General features: G+C 34.5%; 1 protein-coding gene across 1 annotated transcript in view; it reads left to right on the plus strand.

The window, feature by feature from the left end:
* MCM9 (minichromosome maintenance 9 homologous recombination repair factor) overlaps positions 1-26,956 on the plus strand; it is a 187,325-nt gene that overhangs the window by 142,195 nt on the left and 18,174 nt on the right. Inside the window, exons 9-10 of the mRNA XM_074310001.1 lie at positions 19,447-19,649; positions 20,841-21,044. Of these exons, the coding sequence (XP_074166102.1) occupies positions 19,447-19,649; positions 20,841-21,044 (407 nt within the window). The remainder of the gene's footprint in view (positions 1-19,446; positions 19,650-20,840; positions 21,045-26,956) is intronic.

Genomic DNA, 26,956 nt, shown 5'->3' on the forward strand with positions numbered 1-26,956 from the left:
TTATCATGTTAGCAGTTGTCATTCATTCAATTTGGTGATATTCCACCTTTGCTTTTTGAGGTTTAATTGTGGATTTTTGTTAGTACATTCTTCCAGTTCCTTTTTGTCTTTGAAGTGAATTCTTTGATCTATAAACAATAAAGTTATGTTTGTGGGATGTGCAATTTTGAGTTCCAGTTCTAATTTTAAAGACTTTGGTTTGGAGGTTTTGTTTTTGTTTTTTCCAGCATTTCTGACTTTCCTATGTTGTGGTTGAAAGCCCAATGTAATCCTAATTGGTATTTTTTGTAATAAATTTGTTTTTCATTTCTAGATGCTCAGGGAATTTTTTCTTTGTCTCTGAAATTATTTAACAATTTGGTGACTTTATAATTGTTAGGATTTTTCCATGCTGAGACCTTATATATTCTCTCTATTTAAACAATATGTTGTTTGATCTTGACCACTCTGGAAAGTTTTTTCTAATTATTCAAAATTTTTCCCTTTTGAGATCCTAATTAAACTATTTATAATTTCTGCTTTGTGTTCACAATCTGCTACTTTATGCTGCCTTATCTACTAGCTAAATGTTTAGCTCTTTAAACATCCTGGGCTTGTTTTTCATTTTTGTCGCCTATTGAATTCTCTAATTGTTCTTTTAACTCTTTTTGACCTCTTTTTTTTAACTGAATTTCTTCGTTTATTATCCTACTTAACTTTTCATTTGGAATTTTCCAATTGGAAGTGGAAACATCCACTTACATTTCTGAAGAGGTTTTATCCTTTTGATCCCTTATGTTACTGAATTTCCTTCTTGTCTTTAAAAATTTACTCTTCATTTCTGTATTCAAGGAGATAGGAGTAAGAGAAGGAGTAAAACTGGCAAAGGTAACATATGTGTGAGCCTTAGATACTTCTGCAGGATAATTTGCCGGGTTGGAGGCTTTGACCAGACTTAGGGGTTAGAGTAATAGAGGATATTTCCTGTGTTCTGTTTGGTGGTGAGAAAGGAGAAACTTTGAAACCTTTTATTTGGCATAGGAACAGGGAACTTCCTCATCTTTAGGGTTCATTGAATCCTTTGCTTTGGGGGTAGGAATGGGAACAAGAAATCTCATTGCTTTCAACAGATGCAGGGGAAGATAAATGGTATAGCAGAAGAACCAGAACTTCTGCATCCTTCCCCACTAGTGTTAGCTTTTGACAAGGACAAAAAAGTACAGTGCTGGGAATGAGGGGGAAGAGTATCTCCTCCTTTTAACCATGGGCATCACTTTTCATAGGGTTGAAGGAGAAAAAGAGGGAAAACTTTCCTTTGCTTTGGCATAGACCATGGCAAGGCAGCTTAAGAACTCCCAGGGTCTGGTGAGGCAAGAGGGTCAAGGAGTACAGGATCAGGATATTTGGGTCAGTTAGCTAGAATGGTACCCTGGACTCTGATTAGAAAGTGGGGATGAGATTCTTTTCTGGTTGTCTGGAGTCTGCATGTGGATAACACTCCCTCAAGGTTACTTCATTAGCACATGAAATGGGAAATAGAGTAACAGAAAGCCTAAGCAGCTCTTAGTTTCTCAATCCAAACCAGCAGGTAGATGAAAACTACTTGGAGTAGGTTAGGATGGTGTGGTAACATACTGTGACTGGAGGCTTCAGGGTCAGTGCAAGGCTCCAGCATTCCCAAAGGTAAGTAATATATGTCATGGAGTTGTAAGTAGCAGCTTGTTTATTATTATAGTAGCAACAGTACATCCCTTCTTTTTGGTGATCTATTTATCTATTTTTCTTTCTTTCTTTCTTTCTTTTTTTTTTTTTTTTTTGAGAGGGAGGGTTGGAAGAGAAAGGGTTCAGCAGGAAATTTCACCTCAAGGGAATTTTGGCATAGCTGACTTTTCTGGATGCCTATTCTAACCTCATATAAAAACTCAGTTTTCATTTTTTAATCCAAACTGTAGGCCCCCCTTTTTAAAAGTATGTTTTTGTCCATTTATAATTAGTGTTATATTTCCCAAATTTGGCTTTTTTTCTAATATTTTTATAAAAATGATTGATTATTCACTTTATCAAAAGATAATACAATTTGTACTCATCTAATCAAAGTTTAAATTGACCATTCAAAACTAAATTCTTTCCTTATACTATTAACTCTTTAGGATTCCTTAAATTTAGTTGTTTCAGTTCAGGTGTTTCAGTAATGTCCGATTCTTTGTAACTCCGTTTTGGACATTTCCTTCTCCAGATCATATTATAGATGAGGAAACTGAAACAAACAGGATTAAGGTTCTTGCCCAAGAATACACAGTTAGTTAGTTTCTGAGCTCAGATTGGAACCCAGGAATATGAGTTGTCTTCTTTTTTTTTCTTTTAAAAAAAATTATTATAACTTTTTATTTACAAGATATATGCATGGGTAATTTTTCAGCAATGACCTTGCAAAACCTTCTGTTCCAACTTTTCCCCTGCTTCCCCCAACCCCCTCCCCTAGATGGCAGGTAGACCAATACATGTAAAATATGTTAAAGTATATGTTAAACACAATATAGGTATACAGAATATGAGTCTTCTTGACCCTAGACCTGGCATTCTGTCTACTACATTATCTAGCTACCTTTAAATCTAGATGTTTCAAATTAACAGAGATAGAACTTTAATTTAGGATTAATTCTGATCCTTCCCCTCTTCTACTCTTATTTTTTTGAAACAACCTTTTGAAAAATTTAATAGTTTAGTCAATATACTACTCTGAAGGTTCTCATTTTTAATTAGCAACTGGTAATTCAATTAAAATGCATGTATTTTACAAAGCTTTTTGCCATAGTAAAGTCCTAGAAACAAAGTAGATGTCCATTATATGGCAAAAGGTATACAAATTGTGGCATTTACATGTAATGGATTATTACTGTGCCACAACAACAAATATGAAAGATTCAGAGTAACATTTGTTGTTGTAGAGTCAATTCAATTATGTCCAACTCTTCATCGTAAGAGTAATGAACTCATGCAGAGTGGAGTAAAGAGAACCAGGAATACATATATATTATAATTCTAACATTATAAATGACAAAAACAACAAAAAGAAAATGAATTCTATGTAATTATAATGAGCAAGATTTGCTCTAAAAAAGAGATGAGGAAGTGAGCCTTCTCATCCTTCTTTGCAGAAGTGAGGACTATCAATATGTTGATTAGTTGTGCCGAATTGCTTGTCTTCTTTCTTTTCTTCTTTCATACAAAGGATACTATACCTGATTAGAGAAGAGAAGAAGAAGACAGTTATAAATAAAAGTAATATAGAAACAATTTTTTAAATTTGCAAATTAATTTTAAAATAGAATATATAAATCTTTGTGAAGATATTTTAAAGTCCAAGTGCCTGGTCTATGTCCATGTCTTGCCATCATGAGGCATATTAAGGTTGGCATGGAAGACAAGTCTGATTTCATGACCCATTCATCTGAATGTTGTATATTATATAAGTGCTGTGTGATGTCTGCTTTCATTCAGCTTGTAGGATTTTGTCTTTGTAATTGTAGTGTTGGTATTTATGAAAAATTTTCAATATCAAGATCCTGTGGATTTATTCTGCTTTATGTAGCATGACATGTTTTTGATAATTCTGACATTTTCTTGATCAGTTTCCTGCACTATATGTAATATGAAAGTTTTTTTTCCTTTTTTCCAAATTTTCTAGGATGCTGAATGCTGAAGTTGCTGCACTTAACTTTTTTAGCTGTGCCAATTATAGTTGCATATTTTCTAGTTCTCACAGTAGTTATTTCTGGGTTTATTTTTTCACTTCAGCTATGTTATCAACAATTTTTATTTCTATTATATTAAGTCAGTTTGGGATTGCTTCTATTTTCCCCTATTTACTTTTTTCACAATTTTCTTCCACTATTTTTTAGCATTCTAACTGTAGTTCCTTCCATAACATTTCACTTTCTAAAAGCTGTTCTCTTAGCTCTTGTAATTTTTTTTCAGTTAATCTTCTTCCTTGAATTCCTTAAATTTATCACTTAACTATTTGAAGATATCTCTCCCAAGATATTTCTTTTTCTATCTTCATGGTTGCTTGTACATTTCTCTAGGATTTTTATTGTATAGATGTTCTTATCCTCTTTGTTCATTTTATTTTGGGTATATTCTTAGTATCTTCTGAGTATTTTTAGCCTTTTTTAATCTTTTTGATGTTTATTGTGGGGGAATTAAAGAAACTGGTTGCCTTTTAATCTCTCACTTTGCCATCTTGACTGGAAATTATTAATTTTCCTGTTTCTTTTGATCACCTTTTTTTGGTACCAGTTTCCATGTAAAAGAATCTTTCCTATTTAATTTAGTCCATCCTGCCTGCTAGTCTCTCATTTTCAGAATCTGAATGTACTCTTCTTACATTTTAATCTCATTGGTCTCATTACCTGATGTAATGTAGAGTTCACATTGCTGAATGCTGAGCTCTGAAGTTCAGGTCCCTCCATGTGTAAAGATTATCAGAATAGGATAATAATTAATAGTAGGATTGAAAGAATAAGTGTAAAGAGGAAAAGATCAATTAAACTCTACAAAGTCAAAATATTCTAAACCTTTCTGACTCCTATTTCAACCTTTGATAAAACCTAATCTTTTCTTAAATCATATTAAAAAATCAAGCAAGTTTTTGCTTTATTAGGGATAAAAAATACAAAAGATTCCACAATATGAAGTAGTATTCTTTCCCTGAAAAACTTGTCATTTTTAATTCATTATTTATTTCTCTAACTCTATTCTATTTTGCCTTTTTCTAATTTGATTTCTTGAATCCTATTTCATAGGAATAAATTTTGGGAGCAGCTGGAATAGATAAGAGTACTAAGTCTGAAATCAGAAAGACTCATTTCCCAAGTTCCAATCTGTACTACTAACTGTGTTGACCCGGGGCAAGTTACTTATATTTGTTTTAGTTTCCTTATCTGTAAAATAAGCTAAAGAAGGTAATATCAAACTACTTCAGAGTTTTTACCAAGAAAACCTCAGAAAGGGGTCATGAAGAGTCAAACACTACTGAAACAACTGAACAACACTCTGATATATTTTAATTGACCTATGGCAAAAATTTTATTAGATTTATAGCCTATAATGTGAATCTTCATGGAAGTTGGGTTTTTTGTTTTTTTTTTTATTGTTAATAACTAGCTCTCTTAGACTTCAGGACTATCTTTTAGGAATTTACATATTTGTTACACCATATGTAGAGAATATATACCCTCCATAAATAAGAAGACTAGCATCTTATCTATAAAATTAATATTTTTAAAGTACTTAATAAATACTTATTCTCTATCCCTCCTCCATTTTATTGTTTTGTTGTTTTTTTTTTGTTTGTTTGTTTGTTTGTTTTTTTGCTGAAACAATTGGGGTTAAGTGACTTGCCCAGAGTCTCACAGCTAGGAAGTGTTAAGTGTCTGAGACCAGATTTGAACTCAGGTCCTCCTGACTTCAGGGCTGGTCTGGTGCTCTATCCACTTCGCCACCTAGCTGCCCCAAATTATTGTTTAGAAATGTAATAAGACTTGCTCATTATCTGATTATTCATTTAATTGAGTGCAATATTTCACTGTTTGTGTTGCTGTACATTTGGGTGAACACTTAAAGAGTTTTTCCAACAGTTGGAACAGACAGTACAGATGGATAGTGAACTGGATCTAGAGTCAAACGGGATAAGGAAAGTGGGCTAGATTGCCTTTGGAAAGCTGCAGAGCACTTTTTCTGATTCCAAATTTCTCACAAAAGCAAAAGTCTATCTCTTCAAATTTTTTTTTTTACTAGTATTACTGTATGACAGTAAAAGCATCACTAGCTATCAAAAATTAAAAACAAGTATCATACATTGGGTAGCAGAGATGTTCATGATAAGTGTGAGATAGCTACAATATATAATCAGTGAGAAAATCCAAAGAACAAAAGAAGTAAAGGATGTCAATAAAGAATTTTATGACAGGAAGGGAAAAGGGACTAGTGTTATGGTAAACTTAAGGGATGAAAGGTGACCACCAGAATGTTTCACTAGTGCCTTCTCAATGTAGGGGGAAAATAAAGAAGGCTTCCAGCATTTTCGTGGTGAGTTTTTCAGAGAACATGATTAAAAGTTGCACAGGATTGACTTGAAAAAAACCACAAACATGGCAGAAATTAGATATGGATCCACACTTAACACCATATACCAAGATAAGATCAAAATGGGTCCATGATTTAGGCATAAAGAATGAGATTATAAATAGATTAGAGGAACAGAGAATAGTCTACCTCTCAGACCTGTGGAGGAGAAAGGAATTTATGACCAGAAGAGAACTAGAGATCATTATCGATCACAAAATAGAAGATTTTGATTACATCAAACTAAAAAGCTTCTGTACAAACAATACTAATGCAAACAAGATTAGAAGGGAAGTAACAAATTGGGAAAATATTTTTACAGTTAAAGGTTATGATAAAGGTCTCATTTCCAAAATATATAGAGAACTGACCCTAATTTATAAGAAATCAAACCATTCTCCAATTGATAAATGGTCAAAGGATATGAACAGACAATTCTCAGATGATGAAATTGAAATTATATCCACTCATATGAAAGAGTGTTCCAAATCACTACTGATCAGAGAAATACAAATTAAGACAACTCTGAGATACCACTACACACCTGTCAGATTGGCTAAGATGACAGGAACAAATAATGATGAATGTTGGAGGGGATGTGGGAAAACTGGGACACTGATGCATTGTTGGTGGAGTTGTGAAAGAATCCAGCCATTCTGGAGAGCAATCTGGAATTATGCCCAAAAAGTTATCAAACTGTGCATAACCTTTGATCTAGCATTGCTGCTATTGGGCTTATATCCCAAAGAAATACTAAAGATGAGGAGGGGACCTGTATGTGCCAAAATGTTTGTGGCAGCCCTTTTCATGGTGGCTAGAAACTGGAAAATGAATGGATGCCCATCAATTGGAGAATGGTTGGGTAAATTATGGTATATGAAGGTTATGGAATATTATTGCTCTGTAGGAAATGACCAGCAAGATGAATTCAGAAAGGCTTGGAGAGACTTAAATCAACTGATGCTGAGTGAAATTAACAGAACCAGAAGATCACTGTACACTTCAACAGCAATGCTGTATGAAGATGTATTCTGATGAAAGTGGATATCTTCAACATAAAGAAGATCCAACTCACTTCTAGTTGATCAATGATGGGCAGAAACAACTATACCCAGAGAATGAACACTGGGAAATGAATGTCAATTGTTAGCACTACTGTCTATCTATCCAGGCTACTTATACCTTCGGAATCTAATACTTAACGTGCAACAAGAAAATTGGATTTACACATATATATTATATCTAGGTTATACTGTAACACATGTAAAATGTATGGGATTGCCTGTCATCTAGGGGAGGGAGTAGAGGGAGGGAGGGGAAAATTTGGAAAAATGAATACAAGGGATAATGTTATAAAAAAAATTACTCATGCATATATACTGTCAAAAATTTTTTATAATTATAAAATTAAACAAAAATAAAATAAAAATAAAATCATGTCAAATAGTAAAAAAAAAAAGAAAAGAAAAGAAAAGAAAAAAACACAAACAAAAAAAAGTTGAAAATGGAAACATTTAACTACATATTTATTGCACCTAGTTGTTTAATTTGCTTTACACGATTATAATTCTCTGGACAGAGGTGTACATTTAGCAATGGTATTATTAGGTATACAGAAAAACAAATGGAAGCTGAGATGTGAATAAATAGTGTGTTGCAGGAAGTAATACCTGGACCAAGAATACCATCACCCAATAATACTGGAAACCAGTATTAATCTCAAACAATTTGTATAATATCATGAATATGACTAGTGTCCTTAATGAAATCCATGGAGACTCTTGTAGTCACTAGATATTTCCCCAGAAGCTTGGTACTACAGAAAAATAGACCTCATGACTAATTTGCTGCTACCCCAAGAACACACCACTGTAATTAGGATGATTAATCATTCTTCTAAATTGTGTTATCTGATCCCTTGCCCCAAAATCACCTTTTTCTGAAAATACATTTTTATTGATGTCTTTTGCTTTTTATATCATCATAATTTTTCCCAGAGCCATCCCATATAGCAAATAATATTTTTAAGGAAAAAGAAGAGGAAAAAAATAAGCACAACCTCTATCAGTACCTTAAAAAAAAGTCTGAAAACATATGATGTGCAACATCTGTAAACTTCTCATTTGTATAAAAGGGTGGATTGGGAATGCCTTCTCAAATCTGTTTTATTGAGTCATGTATGTTTCCTATTCTTTGCTATCACAAAAAAATGCTGCTGTAAATATTTTGATGTCTATGGGGACTTTCTTCTTAACACTGACTTTCTTGGGATAAAAGGCCAGGAATGGAATCTCTGGTCAAAGAGTACTTGCCATTTTATTCATTTTATTTTCATAATTCCAGATTGCTTTCCTAATGATTGCACCAAATCACACCTCTAACAACAATGCACAAGTGTGCTTACCATTCCATAGCCTCTATGTTGACTATTGCTCCAAATTGCCTTCTATTCTTTCTATTTAGAAGGATTTCAAAAAAGGTCAATTACACTGTGGTGAAATGGGTTTTCAGCCCAGCTTGGTCAGTGTCTGGGAAAGCCAGTGAGAGGGTTTTAATCATAGCATATCAGCAACTGAGACCCTCTGTCCTGGTTCAGTAGCAGAACAGCCTTCAGTCCAATCACAGAAGGCAAATTGCCAGCCTAGGAAACCAGGCTGTTACCTAGAAAGAATAAGTAGGGCTACCCCCTGTTGTGAGCAAGATATCAAACACAAGGGGCCCCTGTGCTCAAAGCCAAGGCTCAAAGCTGCACTAGAAGCTTTGGACAGAGACACCTGCTGCACCCCAGGAGCAAAGCTCTACCATAAAAGTCACACCATCAAAGTCACAAAAGGGGAAGGAAGGAAGGAAAGAAAATGAGCAAGAAACAGAAAAGAACCTTAATCATAGAAAACTATGGTGACAGCGAACACCAAAACACCAAAATAAATGGGAATAAAATGCCATGGGAAATCTCAAAGGGTGATATAAATTGGTCTCAAGCCCCAAAAAAGCTTTTTAGAAGAGCTCATAAAAGATTTTAATCGAAAAGATAGAAGCAAAATTGGAAAAAGAAATGAGAGGTGGTATGCAAGAGAGTCAACAGCTTGTAAAAGGAAAACAATTCCTTTAAAAATACATTTGGCTAAATGCAAAAAGGAGTAACACTGAAGAAAAGAACACCTTGAAAAGTAGAATTCATCAAATGGAGAAAGAACTGGAACTGGGCAAATGACTACGAGACATCAAGAATCAGCCAAAAAAACTAAAAAGAATGAAAAAATGGAAGAAAATATAAACTATCTCACTGGAAAAACAGCTAATCTGGAAAATAGATCCAGGAGAGACAATTTAAAAATTATTGGTCTACCTGAAGATCATGACTAAAAAAAGAACCCGAATAGCATTCTTCAGAGATCTTGATATACTAGAACCAGCGGGCAAAATAGTCATTGAAAGAATCCATTACTCACCTCCAGAAAAAGATCCCATAAGGAAAACCCCAAGAAACATTATTTCAAAACACCAAAACTATAATCTCAAAGAAAAAAAAAAATGCTTCAAACTGCCAGTCAAAAACAATTCCAGTATCAAGGAGCAACAATCAGGATAACTCAAGATCTGGCACTATCTACATACAATAAAAAATCAGAGGGCCTGGAATAGCATATTCTGGAAGGCAATGGATGTGGGATTACAACCAAGAATCAACTACCCAGCAAGACTGAGCATCAGGGGAGGAGATGGACCAATGAAATAAGAGACTTTCCATCATTTCTATTGGGGGAAAAATGAAATAAGAGACTTTTCATCATTTCTATTGGGAAAAAAAACCACAGAAATAAACAGAAAATTTGATTTTCAAGCATAGGACTCAAAAGAACCATAGAAAGGTAAACAGGAAATAAAAATAATTTATATTATTTAAAGGTTAAACCATTTACATTCCTAGATGGGAAAATGATACTTTTAACTCTTGTTAATTATATCTTTTATTGGGGCAATTAGAGGAGACATATATGAATTGATTCTGACGTAATGATATTAAAGAAAAATACATAAAGGAGTGGAAAACAGATTGTACTGGGAGAAGAAGAAAGGGGAGATAAAATAGTACAATTTAGATTACATGAAGAGGCATAAAAGATCTATTCTAATAGAGGAAGAGAAGGGAGAGAAATGAGCATTGTCTGAAGCTTAATCTCATTATTTTTGGCTCAAAGTGGGAATAACATTCACTCACTTGGGTATACAAATTTATCTTACCCTATAAGGAAGGAGAAGAAAGGGCAAAGAAAAGGGAGGGCCTGGATAGAAGGCAGAAACACTAGGAGAAAGGGATAAGAGAAAAGCTGAAGGGTGATAGAGGTGAGGACAGTTTGGCAAGGTGGGTCAGAAACAAAATACTACTAAAAAGGGACAGGGTAGAAAGAGAAAACAGAAGTATATACGAGAAGAAAATAGGATGGAAGGAAACATAAACCTGGTAATCATAACTGTGAATGAATGGGATGAATTTTTCATAAAATGGAAGTGAATAGCAGGGTGGATTAAAAATCGGAATCCTATAGTATGGTGTTTATAAGAAACACATTTGAAATAGAAAGATACATAGAGAGTAAGGATAAAAGACTGGAGCAGAATTTATTATGTTTCAACCAAAGCAAAAAAAGCTTTATTTGATCCTCAGATAAAGCAAAAGCAAAAATAGATCTAATTAAAAGAGATAAGGAAGGAAACTACATCTTATTGTAAGGTACTATAGATAATAAAGTAATATGGATACTAAATGTATATGTACTAAGTAGTACAACATCCAAATTCTTTTTTGTTGTTGTTGTTTGCTATTTTCTTTCTTTTTTTTTTATTAAAGCTTTTTCTTTTCTTTCTTTCTTTCTTTCTTTCTTTCTTTCTTTCTTTCTTTCTTTCTTTCTTTCTTTCTTTCTTTCTTTCTTTCTTTCTTTCTTTCTTTTTTTTTTTTTTTTTGAGGCTGGGGTCAAGTGACTTGCCCAGGGTCACAGCTAGGAAGTGTTAAGTGTCTGAGACCACATTTGAACTCGAGTCCTCCTGAATTCAGGGCTGGTGCTCTATCCACTGTGCCACCTAGCCTCCCCTAAAGCTTTTTATTTTCAAAACATCTGAACAGATCATTTTTCATTCTTGCATAGCTTTGTTCCAGATTTTCCCACAAGAAATCCAATATATGTTATACATGTTAAAATATATGTTAAATCCAATATATATAAGCATATTTGTGCAATTATCTTGCTGCATAAGAAAGATCAGATTAAAAAGGAAAGAAAATGAATAAGAAAACAAAATGCAAATGAAGAACAACAAAAAAGAGTGAAAATGTTATGTTGTGATCCACATTCAGTTCCTGCAGTCCTCTCTCTGGGTGTAGATACCTCTCTTTATCACAAGATCATTGAAACTGGCCTCAATAATCTCATTGTTAGAAAGAGTCACATCCATCAGTATTGATCCTTGATAATGTTGCTATTGCCGTGTACAATGATCTCCTGGTTCTGCTCATTTCACTTAGCATTAATTCCTGTAAGTCTCTCCATGCCTCTCTGAAATCATCCTGCTGATCGTTTTTTCTAGAACAATAATATTCCATAACATTCATATATCATAGTTTACCCAACCATTCTCCAATTGATGGACATCCATTCATTTTCCAGTTTCTAGCCACTACAGGTCCCTTTCCCTTCTTTAGTATTTCCTTGGGATATAAGCCCAGTAGTAGCACTGCTGGGTCAAAGGATTTACACCTTTTGATAACTTTTTGGGCATAATTCCAACTTGCTCTCCAGAATGGCTGGATTCTTTCACAACTCCACCAACAATGCATCAGTGTCCCAGTTTTCCCACATCCCCTCCAACATTCATCATTATCTTTTCCTGTCATCTTGAGGTGTATAATGGTATCTCAGCGTTGTCTTAATTTGCATTTCTCTGATCAATAATGATTTGGAACACCTTTTCATATGATTAGAAATGGTTTTAATTTCTTCATCTGAAAATTGTCTGTTCTTATCCTTTGACCATTTATCAGTTGGAGAATGGCTTAAATTCTTATAAATTTGAGTCAATTCTCTCTATATATTAGAAATGAGGCCTTTATCAAAACTCTTAAATATAAAAATGTTTTCCCAATTTCTTCCTCTCTAATCTTATCTGCATTAGTTTTGTCTGTACAAAAACTTTTTAGCTTAATATTATCAAAACTATCTATTTGGTGTTCAGTTATGAGTTTCAGTTCTTCTTTGGTCACAAATTCTTTCTTTCTTCATGGGTCTGAGAGGTAAACTATCCTATGTTCTTCTAATTTGCTTATAATATCATTCTTTACAGCATCCAAATTCTTAAAGAAGTTAAACTAGTTACAGAAATAAATAGCAAAAACTATACTAGTAGGGGACTTCACCATTCCCTTCTCAGAATTAGACAAATCTAACCACAAAATAAACATGAAAGAAACTAGGGAGGTTACTAGAATTAGAAAATTTAGATATGATAGACCTTTGGAGAAAATTAAGTAGGGATAGGAAAGAATATACCTTTTTCTCAGCAGTATATGACACCTATGCAAAAATTGACCATGTATTAGGGTTATAAAAACCTAACAATCAAATGCAGAAGTAAATGCTTCCTTTTCAGACACAGTACATTAAAAATTATATTCAATAAAGGACCAAGGAAAGATAGAGTAAAAATCTATTGGAAATTGAATAATGTAGTTCTAAAGAATGAGTGGGTTTAACAACAAATCATAGAAGCAATCAGTAATTTCATCCAAGAGAAGGACAATAATGAAACAACATACTAAAACCTATGGGATGCAGCCAAAGCAGTTCTTAGAGGAAATTTTATGTCTTTAAATAGTTATATGAATAAAATAAAGAGGAGAGATGAATTGGACATGCCACTAAAAAAGCTAGGAAAAAAACAAAAACAAATTAAAACCCCTAATTAAATACTAAATTAGAAATTCTGAAAATCAAAGGAGAAATTTATAAAATTGAAACTATTAAACTAATAAAACTTAAGAGTCGGTTTTATGAAAAAACCAGCAAAATAGATAAACCTTTGGTTAATTTGATTAGAAAAAGGAAAGAAAAAAAAAACAAATTATCAGCATCAAAAATGAAAAGAGTTACTATCAATGAAAAAGAAATTAAAGCAATAATTAGGAACTATTTTGCCCAATTGTATGCCAGCAAATCTGTCAATCTAATTGAAATGGGTAAATATTTACAAAAAGATAAATTGTCCAGATTAACAGAAGAGGAAATAAATTACTTAAATTACCCCATTCTAGAAAAAAGAAATAAAACAAGCCTTCCGTGAATTTCCCCCCCCCCCAAAAAAAAAAAATCTCCAGGGCCAGATAGATTTACAAGTGAATTCTACCAAATATTTAATTCCAGTACTGTGTAAACTATTTGGAATAATAGGTAAAGAAGGAGTCCTACTAAATCCCTTCTATGACACAAATATGGTGCTGATATCTAAAAAGGAAGAGCCAAAACAGAAAAAAGAAAGTTGTAGGCCAATCTCCCTAATGAATATTGATGCAAAATTTTTAAATAAAATATTAACAAAGATAATACAGCAACTTATTAGCAAGATAATGCATTATGCCCAACTGGGATTTATACCAGGAATGAAGGACTGGTTCAATATAAGGAAAACTATTGGTATAATTGACCATATCAGTGAAAAATGAACAGAAGTTATATGATAAACATTTTGATTCCACCCCCAGAAGTGCTGTAACTTTTCTTAACCTCAGTTTTCTTTCTGTAAAGTATAGACTTTGGACTACATTATCGCTAAAATTCTCTTCAAGAGTAAAAACCGATGAGGGCAGCTAGGTAGTACAGTGGATAAAACACTGGCCTTAAAGTCAGAAGGACCTGAGTTCAAGTCCAGCTTGTATGACTCTCGGCAATCCACTTAACCCCTATTGCCTCCAAAAAAAAATTTTTTTTTAAATCATATGATCCAATGACTGGGTCTTTTAGGTCCATACATGTTCAAGAGCAACCAGGGCTTTGAGAGCTTTGAGTGATTGTTTAATGCGACAGTTAATTTTTAATATAGAGAGTAAATTCAGGCCCTTATACCTCATGCTACTCTCATCTTGAATTCTTATAGCAATAAGCAGGATTCACGAATACCTATCAAAGTGGGCAAACAAGAGAAATACAGAGTCCAAGAGAACTTAGTGGTACTAATTCATAAAATGGAATAATAATATAAGGGATATAGAAGGATTGAATATGGAATTAGTGAAGGACAATCTACTCTCATGTTGGTGAAACAATTCTAGAAGCAACGAGAATCTGTTTCTCTCACCAAGAAGAAACTTTAAAGGAGGGAAAGACTTCATAGGGAGAGATACTGTCAGTAACAAGCAAGAAAAGCAATTGACCCATTCCAGACAAAGTAGAGCAAGGAGTGTACAATACTATAAGGAAAATCACCTGTCAAGCCTGAACTCTAAGAATGAAGAGCATGAGCTATAGAGATTATAAACCAGTGTTGTAACCTAACCTTGCCATGTCATATTGTAGAAATGTGAGGTACTGTTGTAAGAATGGGTTGGAAGGGGTTTATAAGATATCTTCCACATAAACTGATACAGTAATGGTCAGCTTGAGCTTTCCAAGTTTTTTCCATGTGAATTGTTTTTGCCAACTTCATGCATTATTTTAAGCTGGAAAAGATTTCCAGGGGGTTATGTTATGTGAGTATTTCTTTGCAAAGTACTTGCAAAACCACTGCTTGTCTTGTTTTGCAAAGGCTTGCAGCACAGGAATTTGGAGCAAGTAGACACTAGGGGGAAATCAACCAATGATGAGAATACCTGCAGACTCAGCTCTCTGCTATTTGAAGCTTCCCACTTAGGGCTCTTGTTTCTCTCTAAGGATATAGCTGTTTTAGAAATTTTAGCCTCTGATAGGTATGCGTGTCTTTACATATTCATATATAATTGATTTTTATTATTTTAATGTTTTGTCAGTGATACCTAGAATGGCACTTAGCCTCTAAACAACATGCCAAAGGGCAATTAATAAATGGAACCTATAAATCTCAAAGACTCCTGTGTCTTGGTGGTTTATACTTTCTGAGCTCAATTTCCACATAATGATTAGTATGCCATAGGATATGGTATTCATACACTTATTTTTTTATGAGAATCTCTGACTAGATGCTGGAAGGAAGAAGACTAAAGTCCTCCCAAAGCTTTCTTTTATAGCAGGTTAGAAATTGGACTTCTATCTAATTCTATTCTCCTTCTGAAGCTCTGCCTGATTTCAACTTTATAGAACAAGGTACCCTCATAATGCACCCTGAATTATCTCCCCACAAAACGTTTTCTTTTTGAATGTTGTCTTCCCCTATTAGATTGTAAGCTCCTCTAGGGCAGGGATTGTCTTTCTCTTTCTCATTTATATCCCAGATAGTGGATTCTTAATAAATTATTATTGAATTGAATGGAAACTCACATCTCTTTTATTTATTCATTCAGTAAATGTTTGTTATGCATATATTTGTCAGTTGATTGATTCCTATCTTAGAAATGATGTTTTAAGTGGTAGCTAGAGCCCCAAACTAATGCACAAGAATTTATTTAGACCATAATGTTGCTGAAATACTGAAATTTTGTTATGAAAAAGTGTAAGCAATACTATCATAATGTTATTAACTAAATATAGTAAAACTGAATAAGAAGTTATTTTAATTTAACCCATATTTAGGTAATACTTTACAATTTATAAAGTGCTTTCACCACAACAACTCTGTGAGGTAGGTAGAGCAAACATTATTATCTCTGATTTATAGATGAAAATAACCAAGGCTTAGGGATAGTAAGGGTCTTGTTCAAGGTTATACATGCTAATGCTACTAAGTGAGAGAGCTAGAAATTCAATCCAAATCTTTGGACTCCAAATCCAGCTCTCTTTCCACCACTCCCATACTATTTTGTTTATCTGAACTATTTTTGCCTAAAAGAAGTAGGTCTAAATATGTTCTATAAACCTTTTGCACATAGTGAATACTAAAATCATCTTCTTAAGCAGGGTGATTTGCAATCTAGTAGATGATCTACTTCCTCATCCTATCTCCCATGATTAGTAGTCCTTTTTTTTTTTTTTTTTTTTTTTTTTTTTTTTGTCTCATAGAAGAAATGCAGGAAAAAAAGAGAGAATATAGATTTTTTTTTTTCCTGAGTTAGGTGGACAAGAGTTAGAAGAGAAATGGGAAGGAAAAGTAAGAGAGAATAAAGAAGTATAAATGTGAAAAAGAAATACCATCTCAGGCAACTGACTGAATTGTGATTAGTGAAAGACAAGAAAAGATATGGAACACAAAGTGTATTCATGGAGCATGAAGTGTATTCATGTTCCCGGCCAAGAAGCATCACAGGAATGCATTCATTGAGTAAAATGGTTCTTTTTCTCCATCACCAGGTGGCACCATTGGTCTGGTACAGTTTAGTTACTCTCCAAAAGTGGTGAGGGAAGTGGATGGGATTAGAGACAGAGGCAGAGGAAGAAGATGAAAAATACTGTATGTGAAATGACTTCTCAGATAGTGAGACAATGTACAGAGATATGTTGGGAAGTTTGCAAGTAAAGTATTTGTAACTTACAAAATGTTTGTGTCATTTTTTTTCTCAAGATTCATCTTGCATGTGGAAAAGGCACAAAATGGTCAGTTTCAACAAGCATTTGAGTACTTGCTATGTGTCAGGCACTGTCCTAAGTGCTAAAGAATTTTTTAAAAAGCAAAAACAGTTCCTGCCATCAAAGTATATGTTCTAATGAGTGAGGTAATATTGAAAGTGATGCTGACTCAGTGATCCATTGTTCCCAGACCTGTTTGTCAATTAATGTTGGGGAAGGGATTACCCAGTTCCCTGATATTTGTTACATAGTCATGTCCTCCATCATTTGTACAGTGGAAATCGTCATGTATACCTCCCTTAGGAGGAACTAAGATGCAAGGATCCAACTCCTTTGCTGACAATTGACATGTGAGAATTCTTTATCTCATTATTGAAGTTATCGATAAAAACTGGCTTCTTCAGTAATCAACTTCTTAATATGTTGCTTCCTTACAGTACTTAATAACACATTTCTTTTAATTCTCTTTGTCCTGAGTTTTGCCTCCTTAAGCATGATGAAAGCCCAAAGAATTATCCTTTCAACAGTAAATGGAAGGCAATCTGAGAGAGGATGGCAATAGGAAGTGGGGGGTTGGGATCACAGACTATGAAAAGCTTCCTGTAGAATATGAGACTTGAGTTGAGCTTTGGAGGAAGTCAGGGAAATGAAGAGGTAAAAGTGAAGGAATAGAGAATGCTTGTTGGGAACAGCTAGTGGCAAACGTAGGAATGTCATGTTTGAGGAGCTGAAACATGTATAGATAACAGAATATGGGGAAAGGGGTAAAGTATAAGAAGACTAGATAGGTAGAAATTTGCCTGTTTACAAAGATTTTTAAAAGACACAGAGAGAAATTTACATTTGAGCCTAAAGTTAATTGAGAGTCACTGGACCTCACTGAGCAGGGAGTATCATGATCACATTTATGTTTTAGAAAAATCACTTTGCCGATTCATTAAAGGATGGAATGAAGAAAAGAGAGATTAAGGCACATAGACCAAATAAGGCAGGTTGTAATAGTCTACGTCAAATAGTAATAGTCTAATAGTCTAAGCAAGAAGCGATAAGAGCCTAATTTTGTGTGGGTAAAGAGAAAAGCTTGTCTATGTAAAATATTGTGAAGTTATAAACAACATGACTTGGTAATAGACTTGATAATGTAAGTAACTAAGAATAAGGAATCAAGAGTGATGACAAGAAGGTTAAGAACCTTTGAAGGATGGTGGTGCCATAATAATAAGAAAGTTGGAAAGAAAAGAGAGTGTTGGAGAAAAGGTAATGAGTTCTATTTTGAACATATTGAGTTTCAGGTGACTATGATATATTCACTTCAGAATGTCCAAAAGATAGTTGGCAATGCATGACTACAGCTCTGGAGAAAAACTTGAGCTAGATATATGGGAATCTGTGGAGACAAAATAACTGAGTCCACTGGAACTATTGAAATAATTAAATGAAATAAATATATAAAATATATGAAATAAATAAAAATAGAGTGAAAGGAGAAGAAGGCTATAAAGAGCCCAAAACCTTGTAGCACATTTGATAGAAATGACATGATATATTCCTTCTCTGATTGCCCCATAGATCTTTATTTGTAACTTTCATGTCATATTTTGTGTTCTATGTATCATATTTCTTTATATACTCAAATTATATACCCACACTAGATCATATACTCTTCGAGAGTTGAATCTGTCTTCTTTATCATTATCTGCATGGTGCAGGGGCCACTATTTTTCTTGTTCATTTCATTGTTATTAAATAATTTTTTATGATTAGCCTGGAAATCTCACTACTACATAAAATTTAGTTTGTGTGATAAAAATTGGTTTTGAGTTATAAGCATTTCACTATAATGAATTTTGAAAAAGTTCTGACAGATTGCCTATACACTATTTTTTACTGTTGCTGATTTTTAATGGGTTTGGGTCATTTATTTAGTGAAAGATGCCAATTCATCTTTTAAGTGCCAATCTAATTCAATATGCTTTTATTAAATTAAAAACTTTGGAATTACAAAGATAACACCAAAACAACCCCTACCCTCAAGCAACCTGGGTTATTTCCATGTGAATTCTGTCACAAGTAAAGATTGTTGGCTCTGAGGTACAATAAAGCTTAAGACATGAGGTAATTGCTAATCTAGAGCCAACTGGAAATAGATCAGAAATCAAATAAATTTAGAACAAATTTGCTGATGTAATCATTGAAGTTTTGAGTTATAACTGCTCATTTGGGAATATTCCACTGCAACCAAAAACAGGAACCAAATTGAGAAAACAAATGGAGAATATACATATTTTAGAGAAGAATTTCACATTATATTTTCTCCCCTCCAAGAATTTTGCAATATTATTTTGAACAACCACCATTAAAAATTACAAAAACAAAAACTCTTTGTCTCTTCCTCTTCTTCTCTGTTCATCCTAAAGAATAGCAACTATCTCTATCTGTCTGTGTGTGTGTGTATCTAAAGTTTAAAGTTTCTGCTATGTCCTTGAATCATGTTGATTTTTTCTTTCACATGGTATCACATTTTCAGTTACTTACCTCTGTATCATCTTGGTATAATTGCACAGTAATCACTTTTATCAATCAACTAAGTTAATTTTTTAAAATGTCACATGAAAAATGTAGATAAAAGAAAATGAATTCTAACATTTCTTGTGTTTAGCCTTGTATGCAAACTGAACACAAGAACCACCATTCTGGCAGCCACCAACCCCAAGGGCCAGTATGACCCCTGTGAGTCGGTCTCAGTGAATGTGGCCCTAGGAAGCCCACTCCTAAGCAGATTTGACTTGATCTTGGTTTTACTTGATACCAAAAATGAAGACTGGGATCGCATAATTTCTTCTTTTATCTTAGAAAATAAAGGTAAGTAAAGATAAAAGGGTTGGACTAAAATGATCCTATACAAATATAGCTTTGAGAATTAAAAAAAAAAATGTTGATATTGTTGTATATTTATGCATTTTTATGTAATGGTAGTGAAACAAATAATTTAGGATACATACTCCTAACTATGGATAGTCCAACTGTGAGCTATTTATCATGAGAAAAGGGAGCGATTGGACCTAATGTCTAAGAACAAGAAAAAGTATACAATGTCAATCCATTCTTAGAGATTTGTCTATAAGCCAGTGGCTAAAGAGCTACACATATCTCTTTTTCTTCATACCCAATTCTCCCCAGGGACATAGATTCAGAGATACTTAAACCTGCGATCTAAGATAAAGAATCCTAAGAAATGACCAGAGCAGGGAAGACCATAGAAAATTCATGGAAATTACTTAAGACCTTAGACTCTTAAATTCATAAATGAGGAATGGAGAAACAAAATTTAAAAATCTGGAAGATCAGTGTGATCATCCAGATATGCAAATAGTTAGAAGTGATCTAATACCACAGTAAGACCTGGCAGAAAACAGGAAGGAGATAAGAAAGAATAAGTTTTTTCTCTCTTCCTAACAAACTAGATACTGTGATAAAGAGATGAAATAAAAAGAACCTTATAAGATATAAAGCTCTTTTTCTTTGTTATTATATTCTCACCCCTACCAATCCCCCTTTGTTTCCCTATGTTATTTTAAAATACCTATGGAGAATGAATACAAGGGATAATGTTATTTAAAAAAAAAAATTACTCATGCACATATACTGTCAAAAAAATTTATAATTATAAAAATTAATTTAAAAAATACCTATGGAGGCAGTCTGCTATTTTCAAGGAGCAGGAAGTGGGGAGAAAGAAATTGTGACCAACTGGAAATAAGGGAATGCACACCAATATATTAGAATAGACCATAATTGCTATAAATGGCTTTAGCTTCTGGCATTAGAAATAGGAAGCTTACCATTATTATAACTTTAATTCTTTATGTACTTGTTCTGGAGAAAGATACTCAAAATTTAGTACTGCTTTTATTTTATGAGCCACAAGGCATGAACAAGAAAGGAAGGCCATTAAAAAAATTGGTATTAATAAAATGAAACAACTTAAATTTTATGAAAAAGATTTATGCTTGATCTTAGAAATGAGTGACCCAACACTAATTTGATCCACAGGTTGTCCAAGCAAATCCAAAAAGCTCTGGAGCATGGAAAAGATGAAAACTTACTTCTGTCTTATTAGGAACCTACAACCCAAATTATCTGATGTGAGCAACCAGGTTCTTCTCCGTTATTATCAAATGCAGCGCCAGAGTGACTGCAGAAATGCAGCCCGTACCACTATCCGTTTACTGGAAAGTTTGATCCGTCTTGCAGAAGGTAACTTTTGCATGGGACTATATAGTCTGTGTAATCATTAGAAAAGTCATCTTGTAGTTGTAAAACTTAAACACTGTTTTTAGGACTTCACTGTTCTAAGCTTCCTTTTTGCTCTCTCAGAGAGTAGTTTTTGAAAAATATAAACTTATATATTATACTTACATAATAACATATGCATGTGTGTGTGTATTTATATACATACACACACTATTTTGGCTTAGGTTGTCTATGAAAATAAGATGATTAAAGGCACCCACCTCTTGTCTCTAGAAAGGTAGGAGACTGAGTGTGACATTACATAGACTGTCAGACTCCTTTTTCTTCCCCTTTTTATTCTCTGCTACAGGAGATGACCCTCTGGATAGTGGAAGTGGGAAGGATATATTTGGAAATGACAGTGATATGAAAACAAATGGTATCAAGAATGAATGAATTTTAAAAGTAGAGAAGGAAAGGAGAAAAAGGTAAAAGGAAAATATGGAAGAAAGGAAAACAAAAAGGAAGGTACATGGCGGGGTGGGTGCAATATTCACTAAGCAGTGTCCTAAAGGCCTTGTTCTTGGCCAGGTAGGACAAAAACTCATCAATTAGAGGTGTGTGGTGGTCAAAAGGGCCAGAGGGGGAATTCTAGGTTGGGGGAAATAGAGGAAGATCAGAACGATGTACTTATTGTAGGCAGTACAGTTAAGAATTAAAGAAAACATAAGCATTTATTAAGTATTTACTATGTGCTAAGTACTGTACAGAATGCTAGAGAATATAAATACAAATGCAAAGATAGAATAGTTTTAAGGAGCTTGCATATTAATGGGGGAGAAACTACAAATGGGGAGTGGAGACCTCAATGAACTACTTTCTTCCAGAAATTAGGAAGTGTTGGAGATTGTGGAATATATGGAATAGATTGACCCATTCTACTTAAGAACAAGTACAGAATTGAATTGATCTTGGTTCATGGTTAAGGAATTGGAGAAAGGAAAGGAAGGAATGGTACTCATGCTATGGCAAGATAGTGGGCATTGTGTTGAGATGATGGGAAAGGAAGAGGAAGAGAGATAAGGAGAATGAGGAGTGGAAAGAAATAAGTCAATGTGCCTGACCCCAGAATAGGGGGTTAGCCATAGCCAGAGTTGCATGAGGTCTATGAGGACCTGGATAAAAAGAAAAGTCTTAATCAGAATGCAGCATGGTATGTATAGTTTATCTAGGGGTCTTGACAAAAATGTTAGTCTAGCTATTTCTGGGCAACTGATCTTGCAAACCCCTTTAAACCAGAGAATCATCTACCTAGAAGGAGTCTCAGAAGTCTGTTCCCCTTATTTTAAAGGGAAAGAGACTTAAGTACAGAGAGAAGTGACCTGGTCAGGGTCATATTGATGCCGTGCCAAACCAGTATTGGAACCCAGGTCTCCTTACTCTTTCCACAATGCTTGGTTGCCTCTCATATCCGTTCATCTCTCACTACTGACATGCCATTAAGAAAAATCCCTTAACTATATGCTTGCAAACCAAGAAGTGATAGAAAATCAAAGTACTCCCAAGGCTGACCATTGCTGGGGAAACCATACTTTGCCCTATCATTAAAACACCTAAATAACATATTGGGGAGTTTATTAAATGCATAACTTTAAAACATAACTTAAGTTTCATTGTAATTCATCTGTTCTTTTTAATTCCACACTTTAGAGTCATTTGATCAAAGTTGTTGGATATATTTGGTCTTTTTGGAGAGGAGAGAAAAGTGAGGTTAAGTGATTTGCCCAGGGTCATACAACTTGTATTTGTCTGAGGTCAGATTTAAATTCAAGTCCTTCTGACTCCCAAGCTGGTGTTCTCTTTACTGTACTACCTGGCTGTCCTTAAATGCATTTGTCATCCCTGATGCACTCCACAGGACTTGAGGGGCCCCAGGTAGCAGAGTGTCCCAGAAGTCTTAGTGCAGTTTTAAGTCTTAACACCTTTGAAGCTGTGTGATGAGAGTGGACAGAGAGCTACCCTTTAAGCTAGAAACAACTGGGTTCAAATCATGCCTCTGATACAAACTGTATAACCCAAGACAAGGTACTTAACCTCTCAGTTTTCTAGAAAACTCTCTAGCAAGTCAAGAAGCATTTTATCAAGTGTTAATTATGTGCCTAGCACTGTGCTAAGACTATCTATAGTTGCAGAGAAGGTGCCAGTAAATAATGGCAGAGGGAGCTTCCTCACCTAGGATTCTGCTATATCAATGAAATCATAGACTTAGTCCCTTCCCCAGACTCTGCCCATGCTGCATGATAGCTAGCCAGAAGGGCAGCTTCAGCTTCCACAATGGGCCCTATCCAAACTAAATAAACAATTACAAACTACAGGATTGTCCAGAATTAATTTGCTCCTGGAAGATAAGTTGTGGACTAGGAAATGACTTCCCTGTCCTCATTGTCTCTGTTCCCCTGTCAGAGTGACATTTTGTGATGGTAAATTCTTACCTAGCCCTTAATCATTAAAAGAGAATAGATTGCCTCAGACAGACTGAAGCCTGGAAAAGACCTGAATGTAGAAAGGCCACAGTCAACCACTGCACCTGGGCCAGTGCTAGTGGTCTTGACTTTTGTCTTGCTACTGGACTTCACTGACTCTGGAGGAAAGAGTGAGGCTGACAACTTTATACAACTCTGCTTCAGACCCCATCATTCACTTAAATCCAATTCATGATCAACAATGTAGGACCAACAACAAGAAAGGTCTTAGAAGGATATAACTGAGGAGCTTCTAAAATGGCATATTATTTTTTAAAAGTCAGAGATGGTGAGATTACAAATCTTATAACTTATTTCTGACTTAAGGAAGTAAGAGGAACTATATCTCAGAGTAACAGTTCCTAAATTTCTGTGTTTATAGTAGTAAAGTTATATTATCTAGCTCCTCCTGGCCAGTTCTTCAAGGAATTTTTACTTTCACTTCAGTCAAAATAGCCAATTGGCTGTCAGTTAGAGTTAAAGTCACTAGACTTGGGTTCACATTCTAGCTTAGCAAGTCACTTCCTCTCAGAGGCTTGGTTTCTTCATCCTTAAAATGAAGATATTGAAGTTGATGATCTCTAAAGTCCCTTTTGGCTTTAAATACTTTCATCTTAAAATATTGCAACTTAGTATTTAACTTAAATGATCAAAAGATGCAAAACTAGCTTTGAGAAAAATGTTGTACCAGCCTTCAGGCAAACCTATGACTTCCCTCTATGTATAAGTGAAATAATCACATCATAATGGAATAAATATTCAGGTCAGGCATTTCCTAAGAGAATATCAAATTTGCCTCTTGCATTTCGCTATAGAAGGCATAAAGATCCCTTCTAAAAGCAAAGGTATATAATGTCACTATGTAACTCATGACCTACCACCTCCCCCTCAAGACTTTGTCTCACATAGATTCAAAAGAATCTTTTGATTTTTAAAATTCATTTTTCCCATCTGAAGCTTACTCCAATAAACTTTCCAAATCTAATTCATGTCTAGGTTTCCATAGCGGTGAGTAACAGACTCTCTAGGTTACATATAACCATTCAGATTGATAAATGTTTGTGGCTAGAGAACAACCTTTATTCTATAGAAAATGCAGAGATGCAAGGGACTCAAAAAAGTCCATAAACAAATAAAGAAAAAAAAAAAAAAAAAAAAAAAAAAAAAGGTGGCCCTGAAAGGACTTTTAGAAGCCTATAACCTCTTATTACAAGGGAATTCTCTGTTTCTGACTCCTCCATCCTTAAAAAATCCTCATTTGATCTTTCCATCCTTGCTAGTAATCGTTCTAGATCTCTTCTCCTTTTTGTAACTAAACTCCTTAAGGCTGTACCTCTACTTCTCTTGCAGTCTTGCTTCAGATTCCATTATTCAGCTGAAACAGCAATCTTCAGAATTATTATTTCTTAATTAATTTCTTAAGTGCCAAGATAAAAATCAAGACACTAATGATTTCTTAAATGGCCTTTTCTCAATCCTCTCTGTACTTTTTGCTACTTTTGATCACTTTTTTCCTCTAAATCCTCTCTTCAAGTTTTCATGACACTGCTCTTTCCTGGTTGTCTTCCTACTCATCTGACTGTTCTTTGCTGAATCTTTATCTAGGGTCATATCTAATAACTGTGGCTGTCTTTAAGGCTCAATTCTGGAATTTCTTCTATATTATTTTGCAGATGATGATCTTATCAATTCCCATAACTTCAATCATCATGTTTTTGCATATGATTTTCATATCTATGGCCTCCTTCCCTACTCTTTTACTCCAACCATACAACTCTCAATAAATATTAGCATGGCAATCCCCCTTTGAATAGGAACAGTAGTAATAGGCTTTCATAATAAGCCAAAAGTCTCACTTGCTCATTTCCTACCACAAGGCACACCAACACCCCTAATCTGTATACTAATCATTATCGAAACAATCAGCCTGCTTATTCAACCATTAGCCTTAGCAGTACAACTAACAGCCAATATCACCCCTGGCCACCTTCTAATTCACCTAATTGGCTCAGCTGCCTTAGCACTCTTCTCCATCAGCATCACACTATCATCAATAACACTCATCATCCTCTTTCTTCTTACAATTTTAGGACTAGCCAGTAGCTATAATCCAAGCGTATGTCTTCACATTACTAGTAAGCCTATACTTACATGACAACTCTTAGTTGCACTAACATCACCTAATTTAGCCCTAACCTCTTCACGAACCTTCAGACTGGAGTCTCTCTAATTGCCTATTGAATATCTCAAACTGGATGTCTCTTAGATATCTTAAACTCAGCATGTATCAAATAGAATGCATTTTTTTTCTCTGCATCTTTTCCTAACTTCCCTGTTACTTGCAAGAGTACTCGTATCTTCCTGGTGACTCAGATTCACAATCTATGTATTATCCTCAATTCTTCATTCTCTCTATCCCTGCCCCCACCATCCAATCTCTTGTTGAGTCCTGTTGATTCTACCTTCTCAGTGTCTCTTCTACACTATCTCTTCTCTTCTCTGCCACTGTTATCACTGGTACAGACTTTTATCACCTTACTCTTGTACTACCCAAATAGCCTTCTGGTTGGTCTCCATCCCATAAGGTCTGTCCCCCACTTTAATCCACTCTATTCAGTTGCAAAGTGATTTTCCTCAAAGGCAGATCTATGTCACCCTCCCCTACCCCCTTTCCATAAATTCTAGTGCTTCCATACTACCTTCACAATCAAATAGAAATCCTTTGTCTTTTAAAGTCTTTCATGATCTTCTAGCCCCTTTCTGCATTTTCAGTTTTCTTATACTTTAATAACTTCCTTTATGATTCAGTAACACTGTTCTCCTTGCTATTCCTTGAACAAGACATTCCATTTTCCAACTCCACATTTTTACTATCTCCCATATCTGGAAGTCTCCTCTTCTTCATCTACTCCTCTTGGCTTCTTTTAAATCTCAGCTAAAATTCCAACTTCTGCAAGAAACTTGTCCCAGTCACCCTCAGCGTTAATATTTATACTTATGATTGGTAGAAACATTCAGTTTTGGTTAGGAGTTAGTGAAAATGAAGATGTGATTTTTTTCCCCTTCAAGTGTATGGACACTTTTAGGATTGCTATGGACCCCAGCTTAACAATCTCTGTTGTAGCTCAGACACATGAAACCTAACTTGGTCCAGAATCCTTCAGGAAAAACGGCAAATAAACAACCTATAGTCTTGTCCTTTTTGAATCTAGTTTTCGTTGGTTTATCCTCTGTTTATGAGAAATACAAGTGTAACACATATCTTACATATTGACGTACTGTTATAGCAGATCACAAAGGCAGGATTAAAAATAGTTTATAGTGTTGAATTTATATTCATATAGCCTATTTCTCCAAAAGGAGCTCAAAGTACTATATCAAAGTATAACAAATATCTGTGGGTGAAGTAGGTGG

The sequence above is a fragment of the Sminthopsis crassicaudata genome, chromosome 4 (assembly GCF_048593235.1).
Source record: "Sminthopsis crassicaudata isolate SCR6 chromosome 4, ASM4859323v1, whole genome shotgun sequence".
NCBI lineage: Eukaryota > Metazoa > Chordata > Mammalia > Dasyuromorphia > Dasyuridae > Sminthopsis > Sminthopsis crassicaudata.